This window comes from Myotis davidii, unplaced genomic scaffold (genome assembly GCF_000327345.1).
Source record: "Myotis davidii unplaced genomic scaffold, ASM32734v1 scaffold18, whole genome shotgun sequence".
Classification (NCBI taxonomy): domain Eukaryota; kingdom Metazoa; phylum Chordata; class Mammalia; order Chiroptera; family Vespertilionidae; genus Myotis; species Myotis davidii.
The window spans coordinates 94,639-114,945 of record NW_006292696.1 but is presented as its reverse complement, the minus strand read 5'-3'; the positions used below and the strand labels follow the sequence as shown (position 1 = coordinate 114,945).

General features: G+C 45.9%; 1 protein-coding gene across 3 annotated transcripts in view; it reads left to right on the top strand.

Moving 5' to 3' along the window:
- HTR4 (5-hydroxytryptamine receptor 4) overlaps positions 1-20,307 on the top strand; it is a 122,846-nt gene that overhangs the window by 93,953 nt on the left and 8,586 nt on the right. For 2 of the 3 annotated variants that reach the window (XM_015565602.1, XM_015565603.1), the window contains one exon: positions 2,896-4,702. The exons of the other annotated variant lie outside the window; for it this stretch is intronic. In XM_015565602.1, the coding sequence (XP_015421088.1) occupies positions 2,896-2,986 (91 nt within the window). In that variant the 3' untranslated portion in view covers positions 2,987-4,702. Of the gene's footprint in view, positions 1-2,895; positions 4,703-20,307 lie in introns of those variants that run through there. 3 annotated transcript variants of the gene reach the window in all.

Below are 20,307 nucleotides of genomic sequence, written 5' to 3'. Positions count from 1 at the left end.
AAGGGTGACATTGGTTAAGAAAATTATATAGATTTCAGGTGTATAATTCTATAATACATCATCTGTATATTGTAGTGTATATTCACTGCCCAAAGTCAAGTCTCCTTCCGTCACCATTTATCCCCCACCTTTACCTTCTTCTACTTGCCCCCAACCCTCTTTCCTCTGGTAATGACCATACTATTGTCTGTGTCTACCTTTATTTAATCTCTGCCAAGATGACATGAGACAGCTAATGTAACCTTTTGGAAACACTTCTCAAAGGACCTCCTCCATCCTCCCCACAGCTCTGGAGCCTTCTGTACACCCAACTCTGTGACTCTTCCTGCCTTGTCCTCCATCCTCACTCCCCGGTCTTTGTTATGTTTATTAACCTGGGTTTTTTCCTCTGACTCTGTCCTCCCTCATTTCCTTCTGCCTCTGCAGAGTGGTTTTCTGTTCGCCTAGCCTCCCCAGTTCTGCATCACAGGAAACATACATGCCACTTGGCGAAGTTCCTGCATTAGTGGGCAGGGGTGTTAGCAGGAGGGCGCTGTGTTAACATCTCAGTCACACTGTGTTTCAGTGAAAAGGGGGGCATATGACACTGTAGGCTTCCTACAGGTGGGATAGATAAAATACGTGCCCTGTACATGTTTCTTTTATCCTAAAGTTCATCATAATGGGACAAGAAAATGTTAGAGACAGCAGCACCTGAGCCCGGGACATAGCAGTGGTAATTCTCAAGGTGACAAGTGACAATATATCAGGACAATTAAAAGCAGACTTTGGTATGAAAAATGACGTAAATATAAGGTCAGATCCTGCCATTTATTAATTGAGTAAACTTGGGAAAACTATTTAAACTCTGAAACTCAGTTTCCTTATCTGTTAAAGAGGCATAAAATACATGAATTAATGCATAACACACAGGCACTGCACTAATGGGAGGGAGTTTTAATGTTGATAATGATGATGATAAATAAGTATTTTGGGCCAGTGAGAAATAGGAACCCTTCCTTCATTGCTTCCTTTCTATTCATCCTTTGTTTTCCTTTTAATGGATATTTTCAGTGAATGAGACAGATAAAAATGGTGTGTGTGTGTGTGTGTGTGTGTGTGTGTGTAGGGGGGTTATGTAAAGACATGAGGCCTCATCTTGAGTATCTAGTGCAGTGGTTCTCAACCTGTGAGTCACGACCCTTTCACAGGGGTCGCCCAAGACCATCCTGCATATCAGATATTTACATTATGATTCATAACAGTAGCAACATTACAGTTATGAAGTAGCAATGAAAATAATTTTATGGTTGGGTCACAACATGAGGAACTGTATTTAAAGGGCCAGAAGGTTGAGAACCACTGATCTAGTGAATGTATACTTGAAAATGGCACGTGGAAAATCTGGAAGAGGAAATGTGTAACCAAGGATGAATCAAAAGCTATGTTCTGAGCAAGTAGCCAACCCAGAACAAGTAGATCTCATTATTTAAGGAAGAAATCTTACATATCCTGCTACAATAAGAATAGTCTCCCAACAGGGTGTGAGAGAACATTATGGGGAAAAAGTTGCTGTCCAGGATTGGTGGAAAACATTTAACTATCTCTGAGCCAAAGCGTATTATATCTCAGGGGATTAAAGGGAGCAGTGGCTCAGACCTCTGGCTGGTGCTCTTTTGAGGACTGGGAAAATGAGGACAGCCTGGAAACCAGTAAATATTGACCAAGTTGTTAAAGGCATACTAAAAGCTGGACTCAGGAAACTGCGGGCTCTTTGCTTGAAATAGACCTTACCAAAATTCTAGAAAAATTATAACACAAACCATTTGTGAGCAAGAGTCAGTGTTATTTCATTAAAAATAAATCATGCCAACTACTAGTAATTTCATTCTCTATTAGGACAGGTTTATTTACTGCTTGGCATTAGAGATGCTTCGGCCAGGCATTGGACAAAGCCTTGCATGGGCGGGCCCAGCCTCAGCCTGTCATAGCGCACCGCGACTCTCTGTGTTCGCCCTGTCCTGATCAATAGTTGTTTTATCTTGATGTAAAAGGCAGATGACACTAAACTGAAAGATCTAGGCAGCAATAAATTATCTGACCTTCCTATGTGCTTGTTAAGTCCTCAAAGTCTAGTTTGAGTTGGTGGTAAATAATCACATCTTGAATGTTGAAATTGTTATGATTTAGAATGATCTCAGTCAGCTAAAATGATACCAGATCGATAACATGACATTTAACAGAAACATATGTAATGTCCTATATTGTGGCTCAAACAAACTACATAAACTGCTCTCGTGTAATAAAGAACCACTGGAATGGACAACTGTTTGTATCAAAAACATGCAAATTGGCAATAAAATCAATATAAACCAAGAGCATATTGCCATAGTCAGAAATGAACTTACTGCCGGCCACAGTCATGGAAGTTAACTAAACCGATGATGGAAAGTGAATGGTGTGTCAGGCTCACTGTGTCCATCTGTGCTCTTTCCTGGCACCTTGTTTCAAGAGAGATCATCATAAAATATGGGTTGTGTTCAGAGGACAGTGTTCATCCTCGGGACTGTTCTGGAAGCCAAAATATACGATGAACCATTAGAGACATGTGTAGCCTGGAGAGAGAAAACTTGGAGGATATAATTAGTAGAGGGAAGAATTTTAAGTGGGCCTGGCGGGCACAGTAGTTCCACTAGGAAGACAGATTTGGGCTAATAACACCAACAGGCTCTTTCACTAAAGTTGCTCAAAAATAATGTGTCCTGGCCAGGCACTGGGGATTCCTCCTTAGGGGCTGACCAACCACGCGTCTGCGTGGCGTGGGGGTTTCCTGCACTGGGGGAGGGAGCCCTTTCTCGAGGTCCTCTGTGGCGTCCATTCCAACTCCGAGGTTCTGTGGTCTTCTCCCCTCTCCAGGGACGCAGTGGAATGTGGTGTCCAATGGGAGAGTCAGTGCCTCCCCCCAGCAACTTCTCCTTTGATGGCTGCTCAGCCCAGTGACACTTAGTCCCTGGGCAGTGACTCAGAAGACAGCCATCTCTCCGAGCAGGGCCAGGTCCTAAGCTGCTGCTCATGCGTGACTGCGCCTGGTGTTCTCTTCATCCGAGCGTTCCATCTGTCCGTCCGTCGGGGCAGGCACCCCGTGCCCACCGGGCTTTTCCTCCGGGATTCCAGCAGGCAGCGTTGGTGGGAGTCAGAGGAGAGGATGGCCCACTCTCCTGTTCACTGGGGGTCCTCCTCCAGAGATGCCCCTATGAAGGGATTTTTCATTTCCCAACTCCTTCCTGGCATTCGCCCTTGCTGCACAGTGTCTCTTGTCGCCAGTCTGTCCCTTTCCTGTGCCTGGTTGGTCCCACTCATGTTCCAGACACGATCGCTCACTGTGTCCTATCTCAGCCAGAGGTGTCGCTAAATATGCCTTCTTAGCTCTGCCTGCTCACAGACCAATGTTGTCACAACTCCCCCTCCACTTCCCCCTCGTGCCTGTCGGTCAGAGTCTTTGGTGTTCAAAAGCACACAATGCTCGCTTGTTCAAACTACTCACTGTCTCATCTCACCCTGTTCCGTGTCAGACACTACCACACTTTCCTCCCGGGCTCTGGGTCCGAATGTGTGGCCTCCCGGCCAGTCCCCGTGTCAGTCGCAGACTTCACCTGCTCCTCCTTATGTCTGGTGTCAGTCCTTCTCTCCAGGACATGCTCCATTTATTTCCCACGGAAGAAACTGGGGCAGAGATCGACCCGAGGAACACAGTCTCCGCAGCAACCTTGGAGGAAAGCCGAAGACAGACAGCTTGCCCCGGAGCCGTGGCCTCAGCCCCTTCTGCTTCGAGATGCCCGCCTTGCTCTACAGCTAGAGCAGCATCTTGTCCTAAGGGGCCTTGGGCAGGGCTCCGGCATTGTAGTGTTTATTTAAAGACTTTGGAATCTTTCCTGGGAGCTTGTGGTGAGGCCCAGGACAGCAATTTGTAACCCTGGATTCTGGCCGTGTTGCTTTCAAAGGGGAGACTGTTGGGAGCTCATACTGCTGAGACCTGTCACAAACTGCCGTCCCCTGTGGAGGAGGCAGGACCAAGTGCCAGGGGCGCAGAAACAGTGCTTGACTTGAAGTCTGAGGACCTGGATTCCAGCCCAGGCTCTGCTCCTAATAGGCTGTGAGATCTTGATCCAACCCTTCCATCACTTTCCACGTCTGTCAGTTGAAGCTTGGACTAGGGGATCTCTAAGATTCCTCTCCGTTTCTAGGACAACAGGATGCAGCTATAGTCATCTGCTACCTCGAAAAGCCATGGCCGGCAGGCCTTTTGTCTGTTTCAAAGGAACTAGCTTTGGGTCTTCTAGCCCCTTGACCTTGCAGCTTTGCCCTTCAGATTCACCTGAATGTCTTTCATTCCAAGCCGTCCATGGAGTGAACTGCCTTGGAGTGAATGTCACAAAGAAGTAAACGCCATCACGCCCCAGAGCCATGGGGGTTTTTAACGTTGATCTTGGCTCTGATTTGGTAGCATCTCAGGACTTTGTCACACTCACTTTGTGAAAACATTCTGCTGCTTAAGAAGAGTCAGTTACCATTCCTGTTGATTTTTTACTTTAGTCCTGGTATTGAACCACAGGACAGGAAAGACTTTGGAATGAGGAAGAGGAAATTGCCCCCAAACCATCCAAATGCAAAAAAAAAAAAAAAGAAACCTGTCCTGTGAAGACTTCATTTTACTGGGGAGAAAGTCATGCCTTAGGGAAGGGGAAAACCTCTCAAGAGAAGTGTCCTTTGGAACTCCGGAGTGTTGTGGCGAAATACTGCCCCACGCTGAGATGCTCCGTGGAGGCTGGGCCTCTCCCTGGTCCATGGAGCAGATTCGGTTGGGAATCTATTCTCGTCACACGTGAAGAAAGTTTATTAAGTCCTACCTTGCACCTGGACTGGCTAGACAACATCCTTTGCTTTTTCAAGTCACTGTCACCTGCCTTTACTAGAATTGGGACTCAGGACCATTTCGAGGATGGTCCTTCTCTAACACAAAGGAGGGAACAGTAAGGCTCTGAGCCCCAGGGCCGAGAACCTGGCCGTCAGACCCCAGCTGTCTGCTCTGACGCCACCGCGCTGCCCACCGCCTCCTGGAGCACACGCACATGAGTCAGAGGCTGACTTCCCGTATGATCCTGAACTAAGAGCCGACCTCTCTGGACTCAGAGAGACTCTCTCCTGCCTATATCACAAAGTTGTTGTGGCGATAAACGATGTTTGTGAAAACATTCTGCAAATCATAAAATGCCAGTCTGTATGCTGATTGTTACTTTGGATGTCCCTGCGCTCCCCAGGACTCAGAACTTCTTCACCAAGAGATGAACCGATTTAGAGAATGAGCCCTCTGTATTGAAAAACAATGCCAAGGGAGCGCCTTTTGAGGGTCCATTCTTCCAAAGCCACCCTTCCTCATTCGGTTACTCCAGGTTTTGCAACCCACACAACGTTGCAGGTTCATACATCACAAACCTGTATTTATTGGGATTTTGTTATTCTCAAAAGAAAGGAATGGTTGGAGAGAGATGGGGGCAAATTTGGTAAGAATAGGCCTAACTTTAAGTAACTTCAAAGTCGCATGGAATAAATTCAAAGACCTCTGCCTTGAAAACATTTATTTGGAGGAAAAGGGTCATTAAAATTATATATATAAATTCTATGGAAGAAAAACCAAAAAGCCTCAAACATGGACCAGACTGTGAATGAGCAGCTGACTATTATGTTACATAAAGAATCTGCTAAGATACTGAACCAGATAACTTTTTTTTATTGTTGACAGTATTACAGTTACCCCCAAATTCCTTCCCCCTTTAAGAACCAGATATCTTGAGTTTTTGCTATTGATAGCCTGTGTAAATGATTACTAATTATAATTTAATGTTATTTTGCTAGCACCTTAATTTTGTTTACATTTTTAATAAAGCCGAATTACAAGTGAGGCCACATGTATGGGTCACAGTGCATTGAGTCTGCTTGTAATCGGCATGTAAATTACATGAATGCCCTCCCTATATTGAACATGGGACTTAATTAAATAATTACAAATGATCACACATGTTAATGATGGCTGTATCTTTGGTCTTAGGAAATTGTAAGTTATACCTATGGTTTATTTGAAACTGAAACTTGGAAGGTACTGGGATCCTTGAGTCGGATTTCTTTCTATGGGAAGCACCCCTCCCTTGATGATGATAGATTTTTTTGATGCAGTTCCCAGGAATATGTTCTGGGAAAAACAGGAGCCCACAGACCTGTTTGTTTTCTTATTGAGAAATTCTATTTATTGATAAACATTAATAAATCACATATATGTTTACATCGGTGCATTCTGTATGGTTATTATATACATTATATACTGCAGGAAATCTTAAGTCTTAAAACGAATAAATGACTTGAATACACAATAAAATGCCAGCGTCCGTCTGTGCCTCAGTTCTCTGGAGCGTCACATGAAGTGCCGTAGCCAGATGCACCCTCGGAAGCTCTGGACATTTGAAGTAGGGAATATTCTGCCTCTAGTATCAGGTTCCCCTCAAGGTAAAGCTGGAAGCCCAGGATGGCTAGGTAATGGGATTCTTCCTTTCTGTCTGCCGGCCACGTTCGTCAGCACCTCTGGCGGCTACGACAGCTCTCTGCCAAGGTCATCCCAGGAGCAGAGGATGGGGAAGGAGCCAGCCTGGCCACTCCCAGGGTGCACACCATGCAGCCATTCCTGGCGGCCAGGCGGCTGCATATCCACAGGTTCAGGATTGAGGTGGTTAAGTATGTGCCTCCTCGCTGAAGCCTCTTTGGGTGTCATGAACCACCAGGAGCCTGGAGCCCAGCGCCCTTTCCCTGGAGCCCCAGGGGTGTTAGGCTTAGGGTATATTACTTTTGAGTATGGGGCAGCAGAAAGACCCCCATTGGCAGTCAGGGTTAGGGTACATGTCCCAGCTCTTCTGTTTAACGTGTGGGACCTCCTTCATCCACATGGAAAATGCAGAGGATGGACAAGAATTAGGGTTTCAAATCAGAATCCTTCATACCCAATTTACCTGGAACCCCATTGCACATGGGCCGAAACGGGATGGGGCACGGGTGTAACTGGATCCTCCATCTCTGCTCACTATAATTGATCCCTGGAAGAAGCCTTCTTCCAGATGAAAATCCTAAACCTCTGGACCAAGCACTCTTCTCTAGAAGTGGTGATCAGTTTTCCCTCCTCCTCAGTTTTTTCTAAGAAATTCACAAGGGCTCTGAGTTATTCATCCAGAGGCATGTCCTCAGAATCACACTGTCCACTGATTTACAAAACCTCTTCCTCCTACAAAAAAGAAACACCTACTTTCCTGAAACTTCCATCACAGAATGAGTCTGAGCCTTCACTCCCCCTGGCCCAGCTGCCCCGTTCTGCTGTTTCCAGGCAGAGAACTAGACCTCGGGCAGTCAACAACCCAGCCTAGAGCCACTGTCTCCATTCTTGCTTTCTTTCCAAATTGTCTTCCTTCACTTTGGAACAGCCATTCTCCCAACCCATCCCAGGGCAAGAACCTAGCATTGATTTAGTAGTGGCTGTGTGCCGAGTAGGTTTTATGTGTTACATAGTTTAATTTTACCAATAGCACTCCAATGTTCACAGGTTTTTGTGTTTTGGACATCTATGTGTCCAAGATTAAATAAAAAATAATACTGACAAGGTGTCTCTGCTCTCTCTCTCTCGTTGGGAACCAGAAAATAAACAAGGAGATGTACATATGAGAATGCTGTAAGTTTAGATGTTCACCAAGGCTATACGGAACATGACAGATGGGGATGGGCTGTGGTGTGTCTGTTATGTGGGGTAGTCAGGGAACGCTGCATGGAATGGGCTCAGCCCTGTGACCGGGGACAGGGTGCTGGCGAGTAGTCAGCCATGCATTGATGGGAGAAACATAATGTTATTCAAAGGGACCAGAAAACACAAGACCCTGGGGGTTGGGGGGCGGGTTGGAAATGAGCTGGGCATGTGTGGATGGTGCTCGGTGGATGCAGGGAAAGTGGTAGGAGGTGGCATCAAAGAAGTAAGTAAAGCTGATAATTCAGTAGCGTTACATACTATTGACAGCTACTTCCTATCTGCCAGGTTTGGTGGGGAGCATTTTATGTGAAACTCCAGGGTAAGTATTTTTCCATTTTATAGATGAAGCAACTGAGCTGCACACCAGAGCAGTGACCTGGCATTTCCCCAAGGACACAGATTACCTGGAGCTAGAAATGGAACCCGGGTGCCACCAAGCCCAGCCTCTCTCCCCTACACATCACTTGCTGAGGGAACTGGGTTCGCCTGAGGCTCATTATCTTTAGCAGCAAGACCCGCCCTCGAAACAGATGGATTCTCTTGCAAATCTTTCCCCCTTTTCCTCCCTTCTTTCTTTGTGGTTTATTGGCTGCCTCTAAACAAAGATGCATTTCCACAGTGGTCCTTCATCGGTTTTCAATAAGTAATTCCAAATAGCATCTAATTAGAAGTAAACACCAATTAATTCTTGACCAGAAAGTGGTTTGCTATTAAAAGTATTCATTTTATCAGACATAAAGGGAAATTCAATCTGGTTATGTAATGCATTTTCTTATCTCTGTCCTTCCTGACGTCATCCTCCTGCAATGGATGTTACCTTTCATCCGGACTGAGCCTTTAGGCTCTGAAACCCACTATGCGCATGCCATTTCTTGATGGAAATCCCTACCAGATTATTCCTTGCCTATCAAATGCTAGGCTTTGTGTAGTTCTAAGTCTGCTGTTCACAGCTTTGCCTTCAGTTTTTCCCCTTTATCCCTGCAGAGCAAACGCTATGCACTTTCTCCTTGCCTTTTCGCCTTCAGCCTGTGGGCCCTGCCTTCTTTCCACTGGACATACATTTCTCAGCGTCTCTTACAAAGTCCATCTCAAACGCCACCTTCTTCTTGAAGTCTTTGCCAGCCTCCGGGACAGCATGCGGTTTGGGACCTATCTCAGGCCCCGAAGCACTTCAGTTGTCCTTCTCTGAGGACGCTTTTCCAGGGGGTCCGTTAATCTTGCCCTTTCTGAGCTTCCCTGCCAGATTTGGGGCTCCTGGGGGACAGGAACCAATTCCTTTGGGTCATTTTCTTTCTCATGGCTACTCAGGTCTTTGTGTGCTGAGCTGTCCAACAAATTCATTGAACTCCCGTCTTTGGAAGAATTTGAAACTTTGCGTTTTTTATAGCATCCCTGCTACACCATCCCGCTGGGCTCTTTCAGCCCCCGAATCTCACTGCTCCTCTAATACTTCACCCACTGCCGTGACCGTGTTGAACAAAGTCTAGATGTTTATCCTATTTCTTGCAAGAAGCAAAAGGATTAATGTTAAAGTACCACTATTTTCCTGATTCATAGCAAGGTGGTTGTTCTGTGTTTGTTTGTTTTTTCTTTTTTGATTCATGTCTAGGTATTGGGAAAAAATGTAAGTTTAAAGGGTTGTGTTTCTAGACTGTGATGGTGAATCACACTGCAGCTGTGGGAATCCCTTCACATTGTATAAACCTAGAGAACCTTGCCACTGTGTCTCCAGTAATGGCATTTACCGAGACAGCACAAAGCACAGAGTGGATGAAGGGTGGGATCGGGACTCGGCGAGAGTCGCTCAGGCTAGAGTGTGATGGAGAATGTTTAAGAAGATGCCAGAAAGTGTGTCCTTTCCTCCAGAATCCTTTTTTTTTAATCCGCACCTGAGCATATTTTTCCCATTGTTTTTTAGAGAGAGTGGAAGGGAGGGAGGGGGAATGAGAGAGAAACATCAATGTGAGAGAGACATATCAATTGGTTGCCTCCCACACCCACCTCAACCAGGGCTGGAGATGGAACCTGCAATCCAGGTACATGCCCTTGACTGGGAATCGAACCTGAGACCCTTCTGTGCGTAGGTCGTTGCTCTAACCATTGAGCACACCGGGCTGGACAAATACCCTCCCCCCGTATCCTTAATAACTTGCTGTCTGACTCTGAGAATGTCTCTGCCCCTTCTGGCTTGAGTTTTACCCCCTATAAATTGAGATGTTTTTCTGTGGTTAAGAGCTCGGGCTTTGTCCTTAGATGGGCATGGGTTTAATCCAGGCTCAATCTATTACTGATGGTGTATGACTTTGGGCAAGTTCCAACGATCTGAGCCTCAGTTTCTTCTTAACACAGGATAACGGTGGCACACCTCCAGACGTGGTTCTGAGGCCTCAGTGAGTGACAGCTCAATAGCGGAGGACGGTCGCAGGCATACATAAGCGCGCACCAAAGTGTAGCCGTTACTGTCATCCCTCGGAGTCCATGACATGCAAAATCCCAAACTGCACTGAGAGTCACGTGGAAAGGGTGTTGAGGACCCAGGGCCGGGAAGTGGGGAAGGTGGCAAATGTATACTGTTTTTACGCCAGTTATCAACTCTTGATAGGGGCGGGGTAGGAGCACTCTTCAGAAGATGGTGGAGATGAAAAGGGATTTGGTTACAGAGTCAGAGGACACAGAGTGATGAACATGGGCGGGAGCTGGAGTTTAGTTGTCGTCTGGCGTCTTGCTGTGGAATAATGCCTCTTTCTCCAATTCATGAGTTTCCTGAACAACAGTCATTCATCACTTTCTTAGAGGATAAAGGGACACACGTTTATTGAGCACCTACGATGTCAGCACTACCTCGACACTTTACATATCTTATAGCACATTAATCCTCAAAGAGAAGTATTGACTGGATTGAATTCTAGCTTCCCAACTTGCTAGCTGTGTTGCCTTGGGCAGGTTAGTTAACATCTCTGAGCCTCTGTGTCTTCATGAGTAAAATAGAGATGTTAGCATTACCTAACTTACAAGCTTGTCTAATTGAAATAAAATAGTGTATATGATAGCAGTTAGAACATGACAAGACAGGTAATTGGGAGTTTTTATTATTTTCATTATTAATTTATATACTAACCTTCATTTTGTAAATAAGTAAAATGAGGCTTAAGGAGACCAAGATTCTGAACGGAGGTCATATAGGTAATAATGAGCAGGGCCAGATACAAACTCAGATTTGCCTCTCTTGAGAAGCATACTCTATTTTTCTGCCTGTGCAGAAGGTAAGAGACGGTAGCAATACCTTCAAATTTTGAAGAGACACTCCCTCCAAAATTGGGAGATATTTCATAACATCTGCGAGTTGTCCTGGTGGCCTGAATGGACAGTCATTTAAACTGGTCTGGAGCCTTGGGGGAAAGGTCAGACATCTTTGTTTCAAAAAACTTGGTAGAGGTCAGATCATCTCATTTCAATCGTGCGCTTCTCTGTACTGAATGCCACTAGGGGGTGACGTCATTGTATCCCAGCCTTGGTCCCCTGAATTTGCATGGTAACCATTAATGTATGGTCTTCTTGCCAACAGGGTCCAAATGGGGACCCATATGCCCCTGCTTAATGATGAAATTCTTGGCCAGACACAGCCCACACCCCACCCCGCTCCCACATTCTTTCCCCAAAGCCTTACAGCAGTCTCTCTTTATCCTCCTTCGAAACTGGCCATGGAGCGGACTGTGAGTCATCGTTACTAAGGCTTTGTGAAAGGGAAGTCAAGCTAGGGTTTCATAATTTCAAGTGAAAATCTGCTGGCTGGTCCCAGGCATCATGCCTGGTGAGACTTCTTGTCCTATCCAGAGAAAGAGTGGGCCATTGGGCCAGGGGATCTGAGTCAATGGAAGGAACCAGAAAAGAGTAGTCTTATCAGGGTCACCCTTATTGCTGCCTCTCCTCTCAACACTGAGCCTTCCGGAAACAATGAGCTTATATTATAAATGTAAAAGGCCAAAGTCATTCCAGAATTCTCCCTCATCTAATAGTAGCCCTGGCAGGGAGAGCAGACTATTTATTTTCTAATTTCCTAGCATTGATTGCTATTCAGACCTCCCTCTTGCAGCTGATGGTTTCACTCATGGTGGCCTGCATGATGGGAATAAACAAAACACGCCACCAATTCTGATTCCACCATGAATTCTGCCCTCACTGGCTGGGTGGCTTCCGACAAGCCACTCTGGCTCTCAGATGTCTCATGAAGCAAATGCCCTAACCTGCCTCACTGATGCCAAATTTCATCCATTCACTTGGCAAACGCTCCTGTGCTGCTAGCGGAGAGAGAAATACATCAATCAATAGATTCTCATTGGCCTCTGATGCCTTCCATGTTAACAGGCAGGAAAAGATGTTGTCACAAAAACTAAAAGGCAAAAAGCAATATATTTAATGAGATTAATTAAGACATAGTATTCTAAAATCTATGGGACTGAGTGACATATACAAAGTATTATAATAATGACGACAACTATGATTATTATTATTATTATTATTATTATCCCAATACTGCTGGTGGGAAGTCATCTCGGATTCTTTTACCTTCTATGCCTCTTACATTTAGTCTCCAAATTCTCTCACTTTGAAAAGACCTATATCTAGTCTTTCCTTCCCAGTTTCATACTTCTCAGAGCTCAATCCCAATCACCTCCTACCTCATACTCCATAACTACCACTATCTTCTAATTCTTTTTTCTATGCATCTGATCAGGTTGATCTGTTTTTTAAATCACACATGTACACATGACAACTAACAAAAAGAAAACAGTAAGGTGACACCCCCTGCCCTAAAATTTTCTATATGTTGAACACTTTTCATATTCAACAACTCAGAAACATACATTTTCCCCCAGTTGCCCATCAACATGTCACCCATACCCACAACACAGTGCCCAGCTCAGAGCGGAGTGAGTGCAAAGGGGCCAAGTCCCACTTTGCTTCCAGCTGTCGGGTTCATAGGTGACCTCCCCCTGCTCTGCTGCAGCCCACCCTGCCTTTCTCCCACCACTTGTCAGTCAAAGCCAAGGCACGCCATGGGCAGCCTTATCTGTAGAGCCTAATCCAGCCCACCCTTGTCTAGGTCCCCAGGACCTAATTTCCTGGGCCACGAGTATAATCTCCAAGGAAGGATGCTCTCAGGCCCACACACAACAGAGAAACACCCCAACTGGCTACCTTGGCATAAAACCACCACTACCATTAAACAGTACAAAGTGAAAATGCCCTCTAACTGACAAAGACCTATGAGCTCGTAAAGATAGAGGATTTCAAGAGATAATAGAATGAAACAACCTTATTAACCATCCCAGCAATGTAAGGGCTAATTGTCCTCAATTTCATCATTATCCTCATCTTCAGACAGACATGTTATGTTATTTTATGTTATTTTATGTTATTTTATGTTATGTTATGTTATTTTATGTTTGGTTATGTTATTTTACGTGAATTGTTAATCCTCACCTGAAGATATTTTTCCCATTGATTTTTTTTTTAAGAGAGAGTGGAAGGGAGGGGAAGAAACAGAGAGTGAAACATTGATGTGAGAGAGGCACATCATTGGGTTGCCTCCCGCATGTGCCCCCACCAGGGGCCAGGGATCGAGCCTGCAACTGAGGTATATGCCCTTGACCGGAATCAAACCCGAGACCCTTCAGTCCACACACTGATATTCTAACCACTGAGCCAAAACAGCTAGGGCCAGACAGACTTTTATTAAACACTGGCTGTGTGCCAGGCATTGTGCTAATAATGTAAAAAAAGGGGAAAACGGCCTCTGGGTCAGGCCTTGGGGCTGGAGAGAAAATGAAAGCGACTCTATAGCTTCATTCCAGGCTGCTTGTGTCCTGCTGGCTCCCCTGAGTGCTGGGCACTGCAGCCTGGACCGGTGATTAACCTTTTGGGTCCATGTGCGGATCCTGACACCTGTGCCAATGAGACCCTAGTGCGTATTCTGAGAGTGTAACAAAGCATCATACTGATCAGGGCATCTGGAAAACCCAGTACTGCTCACTGCACACCAGTGAGTTCATCATTCCCTTTCCTCATCAGGAAACTATACTGCAACAATTTTATTATAGTTCTAGCATTTAGGACATTTAGCGCACAATAAAACTCTTTGAGAGCCTGATAAAATCTATGCCTCTCCCCTGAAAATCTGGACATGTGCACAGAATTGTGAATACATTTTCAAGAAATCCACTGGTTCCCTGAGGGAGAAACCCAAGGTTAAAATTAAAATGTCTGCTTTAATGTGAGACTGTATCAGCTGATACGACAGATACTGATTTGAAGTCCCAGAATCCTCCCTATGGTCCTGCATCAGGTTTGGGATGTATTTATTTCAGAGTCATAAACAGTCTCCAAGTGCCATTTCTGTCATCGTATTTCTTCACATAACATCTTTCTTTTCTCCAGATAGCTCTATGGAAATTATCTCATAAATGGTTATAGATTTTCCATGAGCTTCACAAAGGAATACGCCATTCCTTCACTTATAGACTCCATGCGAGGTCCCGAAGAGTTTGAGTAAATAGCTGAGATGGTGGTGCATCACTGAATTCAATCAGAAATCAGAATGACTTCACTCAGTAGAGATTTATGGCATGCCTACTATTTATGGCACTGTGCAAGGCATTGAGTCTGCTCAGTCTCAGATGCTATCTTGTCTCTAAGTCTGTTGGAAGAGGAAGAAGTCTATTCTCTTTGGAAATTGGCTGTGATGAACACAGCATCCCTAACTCAGGGATACTGCCTTACATTTTCACAGCATAGAACAGTAGAATGTGGGTTGACACTTCTTCGGGAAGCAGACAAAACTGGATTAGAATCCTGATTTTAGTAACTTGAGCACTTGAGTTTCTATTTTCTTATGTGAAAAATGGAAATTATTTCTAGAGCAAGGGTCCACAAACCTACAGTGGGCCAAATCCTTCCAGTGCCCTATTTCTGTGTGACTCCTGAGCTAAGGATGTTTTCCACATTGTAAAGGAGTGTAAAAAACAAACAAAAATAGTCAACAACAAAAAGCTAAACAGACAAGAAAAAGAAGAGGAGGAAGAGGAGGTGAAGGAGAAAACAAGAAGAGGAAGAGACAGAGGAGGAGGAGAAGGAAGAGGAGGGGGAGGGGGAGGGGAAGAGGGAGGGGGAAAAGGAAGAGAAATGCTACAGTGATTGTATGTAGCCCCCAAACCTAAACATCTAGCCCTTTATGGAAAGCGTTTGCTGACTCCTGTTCTAGAATCAGACAGAATGCCTGTGCTTGAATCCTTGTGGCCTCTTACCAGCAGTATGATCTTGAGCAAGTGACCCAACTTCTGTAATCTACATTTCCTCATGTTGCATAGATGATAACAGTGCTTATTGTCCAAGATGTAAGGCTTACATATGTTAATACACATACAATGCTGAGGTTAGAGGCTGGTATACGATAAACACTTAAAAAATGTTAGCTATTGTTATTCACATCATTTTACCATCACCACCAAATCTTTAAAAGATGCTTGTGAATATTAAATGACACATTATCGGCCGAAACCGGTTTGGCTCAGTGGATAGACCGTCAGCCTGCGGACTGAAGGGTCCCAGGTTTGATTCCGGTCAAGGGCATGTACCTGGGTTGTGGGCACATCCCCAGTGGGAGATGTGCAGGAGGCAGCTGATCGATGTTTCTCTCTCATTGATGTTTCTAACTCTCTATCTCTCTTCCTTCCTCTCTGTAAAAAAATCGATAAAATATAAAAAAAAAAGACTCCTCTGCCTGCGGACTGATAGGATTGTCTTGAATTGCCCTCAGGCAATTGTTCACAGGTGTGGCGAGAGTTTAAAAAAATAAATAAATAATAAATGAGACATTATCCATTAAACACACAGTATTCGGCCCTTCCCATGGCAGCACTCGGTAAATGTCAGCTAACCTTGTTATGATCACCACCGTCACCAGGATAGTTTTCCAGACTCTCACATACATCATCGCATGAGGAGCTCCCAGCACCCCTCAGTGTTACTATCTCCCTCTAATAAAGCTGAAGCTCAGAGAGGTGGAGGGATAGCCACGGAGCCAGGAAGAGACGGATTCCAGGCGAGGGCTGGATTCTGTGTTCTGCCTCAATCCGCTCCACGGTGCCTCTCCATTCAAAACATCTGAGGATCTGTTGGCTAGTGTTCTCCAAAGGACATAATTTGAGTCCGGGGAGCCTGATGAGGCGGGAAAACATGACTGTTCTTCGCTGGCAGAGCTCTGTGGACAGGAAGCTGGGATAATTGGATTTCAGCCATTGGATCTTGGGACTGCGTTTGTAACCAGCCAACTGCTGATGACCGAGCCGAGTGGAAAAAAACCCTGACCAAACAAACACAAGCCTGCAGCACCTCATTGTTTATGCTGCAGAGAGTGAAATCCATCAACAGCAGCCAACACCCTCCTCGTGTTCCTGTCCAGGATGGAGGTGGCTTCTGAACATGCCAGGCCGTAGACCGCCAGGAGGGACAAGCAGAGGTACCTGGCATAGGGAGGGATGTGTGAGGTGAGGAGCCCGGACGTTTTGACAGCAGAGCTGGTGTGCTCAGATCCAAACTGTATTTTATTCGGTTTGGGCCAAAGGCTAAAACACAGTTGAGCAAAATGTGCGCTCAGAGTGATGTTTAAAGCAAGCTGTTAAGATCCTAGCGGTGCAGCGTTAGCGTGAGTAGATGACTATAAAAATAGGTGATGTTAGCTCCTGCAAGGAGCCCTGTCATTTCCAACCACTTTAGCTTAAACCAACTGTAGCTCAGCTTATTTTTAAGGCAGTAGATTCAAGTAGACTCTGTTGGGATGTGAAGTCGCATTTCCCGATATTATTGCTGCAAAGTAATGAAAATTACCCTTCCCGCGCTTCAGCATTGCCCCCTGAGGTACAGAGAGCAGACTCAGTGCAAGTGTAGGGATTAGCCACGCTGGGGGAAGCGAGGGGCCTGCCTCTGACTGCCGCAGTGAGCTTGGCTTAGCGTCAGCTCTGTGACTTGTTCCCAGATGTTGCCCAAGAGACAGAGAGCTCCCCTGGGGTCCCTGTGTTGGGACCCTTATTGTGTAGTCTTCTGAGCCTCTGGCTAGTGATTTTAAGGTGTTAACTCAATATTTGTGGATCAGATCCTTTTAAGTAGCGAAGACTTCTTCCAAGAGTAACGAAGGTGGAGCTAATCAGAGAAGCCAGGTTGCGGGAGCTGTGCAGGTGTTAGGAGCTTTTACGCTAGGGTCCAAGCTCTCTGCCTGGCCTCTTCCCTCTTCTGCCACCAAGCCCTGTCCTCTCAGCCTTGTGTTTTCCTAGCACCTGCTGCCAGGCAGTTAGCTAACCACATAACCAAGCAACAGCCAAGGCAGCCGCATGCGCTGCTTCCACAGCCCTGCCTGCACTGAACATGCGTGACCTTAAAGGGAAGGCAGCCCAGTTAGCATGGTCTCCTGTGATTACATAAAGGCCTCTACATTGTCTGGGCAGGCGAAGGGGGTGTGACTTCTCTCCCATTCAAACCTACACAATACCACCTCAGGGGTTTGTGGTGAGTAAAAAGTACAAAAACCAGTGTCAAGAGGCTTTGTGAGATCATGGTCTGCAATGCAAATGTAAGGAACAATGTCTGTGTATAGCTCCCACCGGGTGTAGTTTTACATGCTCAGTCCAGCCAGGGAAAGCGCCAGCAGCCAGAGGTCACAGGAAAACCATACCGTCCATTCCGCGAGGTTGGCATGGACAGGAGGGCAGTCGAGAAGGTCTTCACTACAAATTTAAAAATTTTCGAAAATCTACATTTTTATTTCGCATTAGTATTTTAAATGTCATCTTACCATTACTTCAGTGTGTACCACTAATCACATCACCCATTTTTAAGTACAGTGCAATGCAAAAACATGTTTGTAAGAATTCCGTCTTCTGGAATTTTCACGAGGAAACATTTTGTGTGTTGTCAGAATTTGCTCACTACTTTGAGACAGGTTTATAATTGGCCTACATGTTGCACTCGCAAACGTTCATTCACTAGACTCCTTAAGGGTAGAGCCAAGAAAAACAATGCCGTTACTTGCATCAGAGAGGAAATATATAAATAAATATGCAAGAGTAGTTAATCTGGTAATTAAATAACTATTAAGGCATGATAAATAGCATATGTGTGATTGTGTATGTATATGTATACCAAATATTCATTATTATGTATGTAATATATTTAATAGTTTACAATGGTATTCTCCCATTGGGAATCCCAGCCCCACATGAATACTCGAAACCACTGAATTGTGTGGTAGACACAGAGGAAAGACGTGGTCTGGCTCCTCCTGTACTAAAATGCAGTGGGGAAAGCATGTCATGCAAACAGGCCCCCAGATAATCAAATCTTTAACTCATTTATAACCCACTGGAAGTTTCTGAGTTTTTTTCCTTAAATTTTCATGCCAGCATGTGAATTGCTGCAATTGGAGATTTCCACAGAATAGACGGAGTGTTCCAGTGGTAGCCCTGAGCTTAGCTAGTGAAGGGTAGATTCCAGGGCGAGTCATCGGACGAATGAAGAACTACAGGGGACCAGTTAAAGGAAGAAAAGGTTGGGGGTCCGAGTCACTTTAATTGCGTAACGAACTTACGAGTTGTACCAGCTGATATTTAATGTGCACATGCCAGGCGCACTGAACACGTGGTGGGGATGCCTTGCCTCAGTCGCCACTCACCCTAACTCGCCAGGGAGCCTCCGCTGTTATTTTATGTGCGAGATGAGGAAAGCGGGGCAGCAGGAGGGGCATGGGGAGGGGCTACCAAGAATCTGGGCGTCTGACTCTCAACCACCATGATTGTCAGTAAAATACCTAACTGGGCTAGGTGAGTAAGTCATGGTTTCTACCCCCAAGAGGCTTGTAATTTATCTGCGAACATGCTATTTATATGCACACAGGGGTTGCCTTTAACAAGCTACAGCAAGGGCTGTCATAGGCTGCTTATATTGTCAAATAAATGATAGAAGCAGAAGGTGCTGTGTTTGTGCAAAAGAGGGAGAGGGAGTGTCACACTGAGATGGGCAGAGATGGCTGCGTGGGGAAGTGGCCACACACACCCGGTTACACTCCAACGGTTCTTCAACGTGGGCGTTCCCCTTGGAGGTTAGCTGGGGAAGAGAGTGTGGTCGGTGCCTTTAGCCTTACGGTGAATTGATTGGATCAGATTGCCCTTAAAAATCCTAATTCCAGGGCCCTGGCTTTGTGCCTGGCCTCTTGCCTCATTGGAAGAGGAACTGGGTGTTTTGATGAGGGAAGAAGTTGGCAGAGCTGGGCAAGCGTTTTAGGACCTGGAGCCCTGTGGGTGTGAAGGGCATATTTGGATGGGGTTTCCTAGTACAAGGATCTGGGGTACCTCCGGGAAACTGCTTGGGGGCATGGATGGTTGTTCTTTCTTGGAGTGGGACCCAGAGTCCAAGAAGGAAAGAGCCTCGCTGTTTGCCTGGCCCAGAATCTGCCCGGGGGCGGGGGGCGGGGAGCAGGGGTGTAAGGTTACAAGAAGCTCAGGCTTTGAGAAGGGAAGCTCTGTGAATCGTGATGCTCAGAGATTGAAGGTGTGTGGCCGACTCTAGGGCCCCGGGATCGAGAGACGGCTTTTCTTCTCACCAACATTTCCTCGGTCACATTGCATCTAAGCCTCAGGTTCCTCATCAGAAAATGGGGGTTCATAGTAGCTACCCAACAAGGTGGACATGGATATTATGTGGCAGTCATACGGGGGGATATTATAAATGGGAGTATCTATGGGTGATTTATGTAAGGAAGGCGGGATGGGGCCTGGCTAGCGAGGAGGAGGAGAAAGGGGGGCAGAGGGTGGCTTTCTGTGCACACCTCGGCCACAACACCACGAAGGCAACTGCTCACTGCTGGACGCCCTGGGCAGGTACCCTTCCTCTCTGTGCCCGTTTCCTTTCTTGGTAAATGAAGGCAGCAACCTGCACTGTGAGCTTCCCAGGTTGCTGTGAGATTCAAATGACACGCTGGCGATAAAAGTACTTTTCAGATGTAGGGTGTGACGTAACCATGTTGTGCAATAATTAGGTTCTCCTCCTTCCCTTCCCCTAAAAGCACGTTGAGGCTGCTAGCACGCTCACGCGGGCTCGGATCACCTGTCCACTAACCTCTGCGTTTTCTATCTTTTTTCTTTCCCCACTTCTCTTTGGCTCTCCCTCGCCCGTGGCTGTTTTCTGTTGCAACTAAAAGTGGCTGCTGCTCCCCTGTCTCCAGCTTCCTCCTGCTCTTCTGCAGTAGACCAGTTCCTGTCTAGCTCTGAGCGTGCTCTGTAAGTCTGTCACTGTGTTGTGAGTCTGTCTGTCCGCTCATTTCTTCCTACAAAATGTCCTTGGACACTGCATATCCCCCTGTCCTCATGGACCACCTTGAGTCCCATGGGCACATCGCATCACAGGAACATCACAAGCCCGCAGGTCCTTCTGCTGTGATTGCT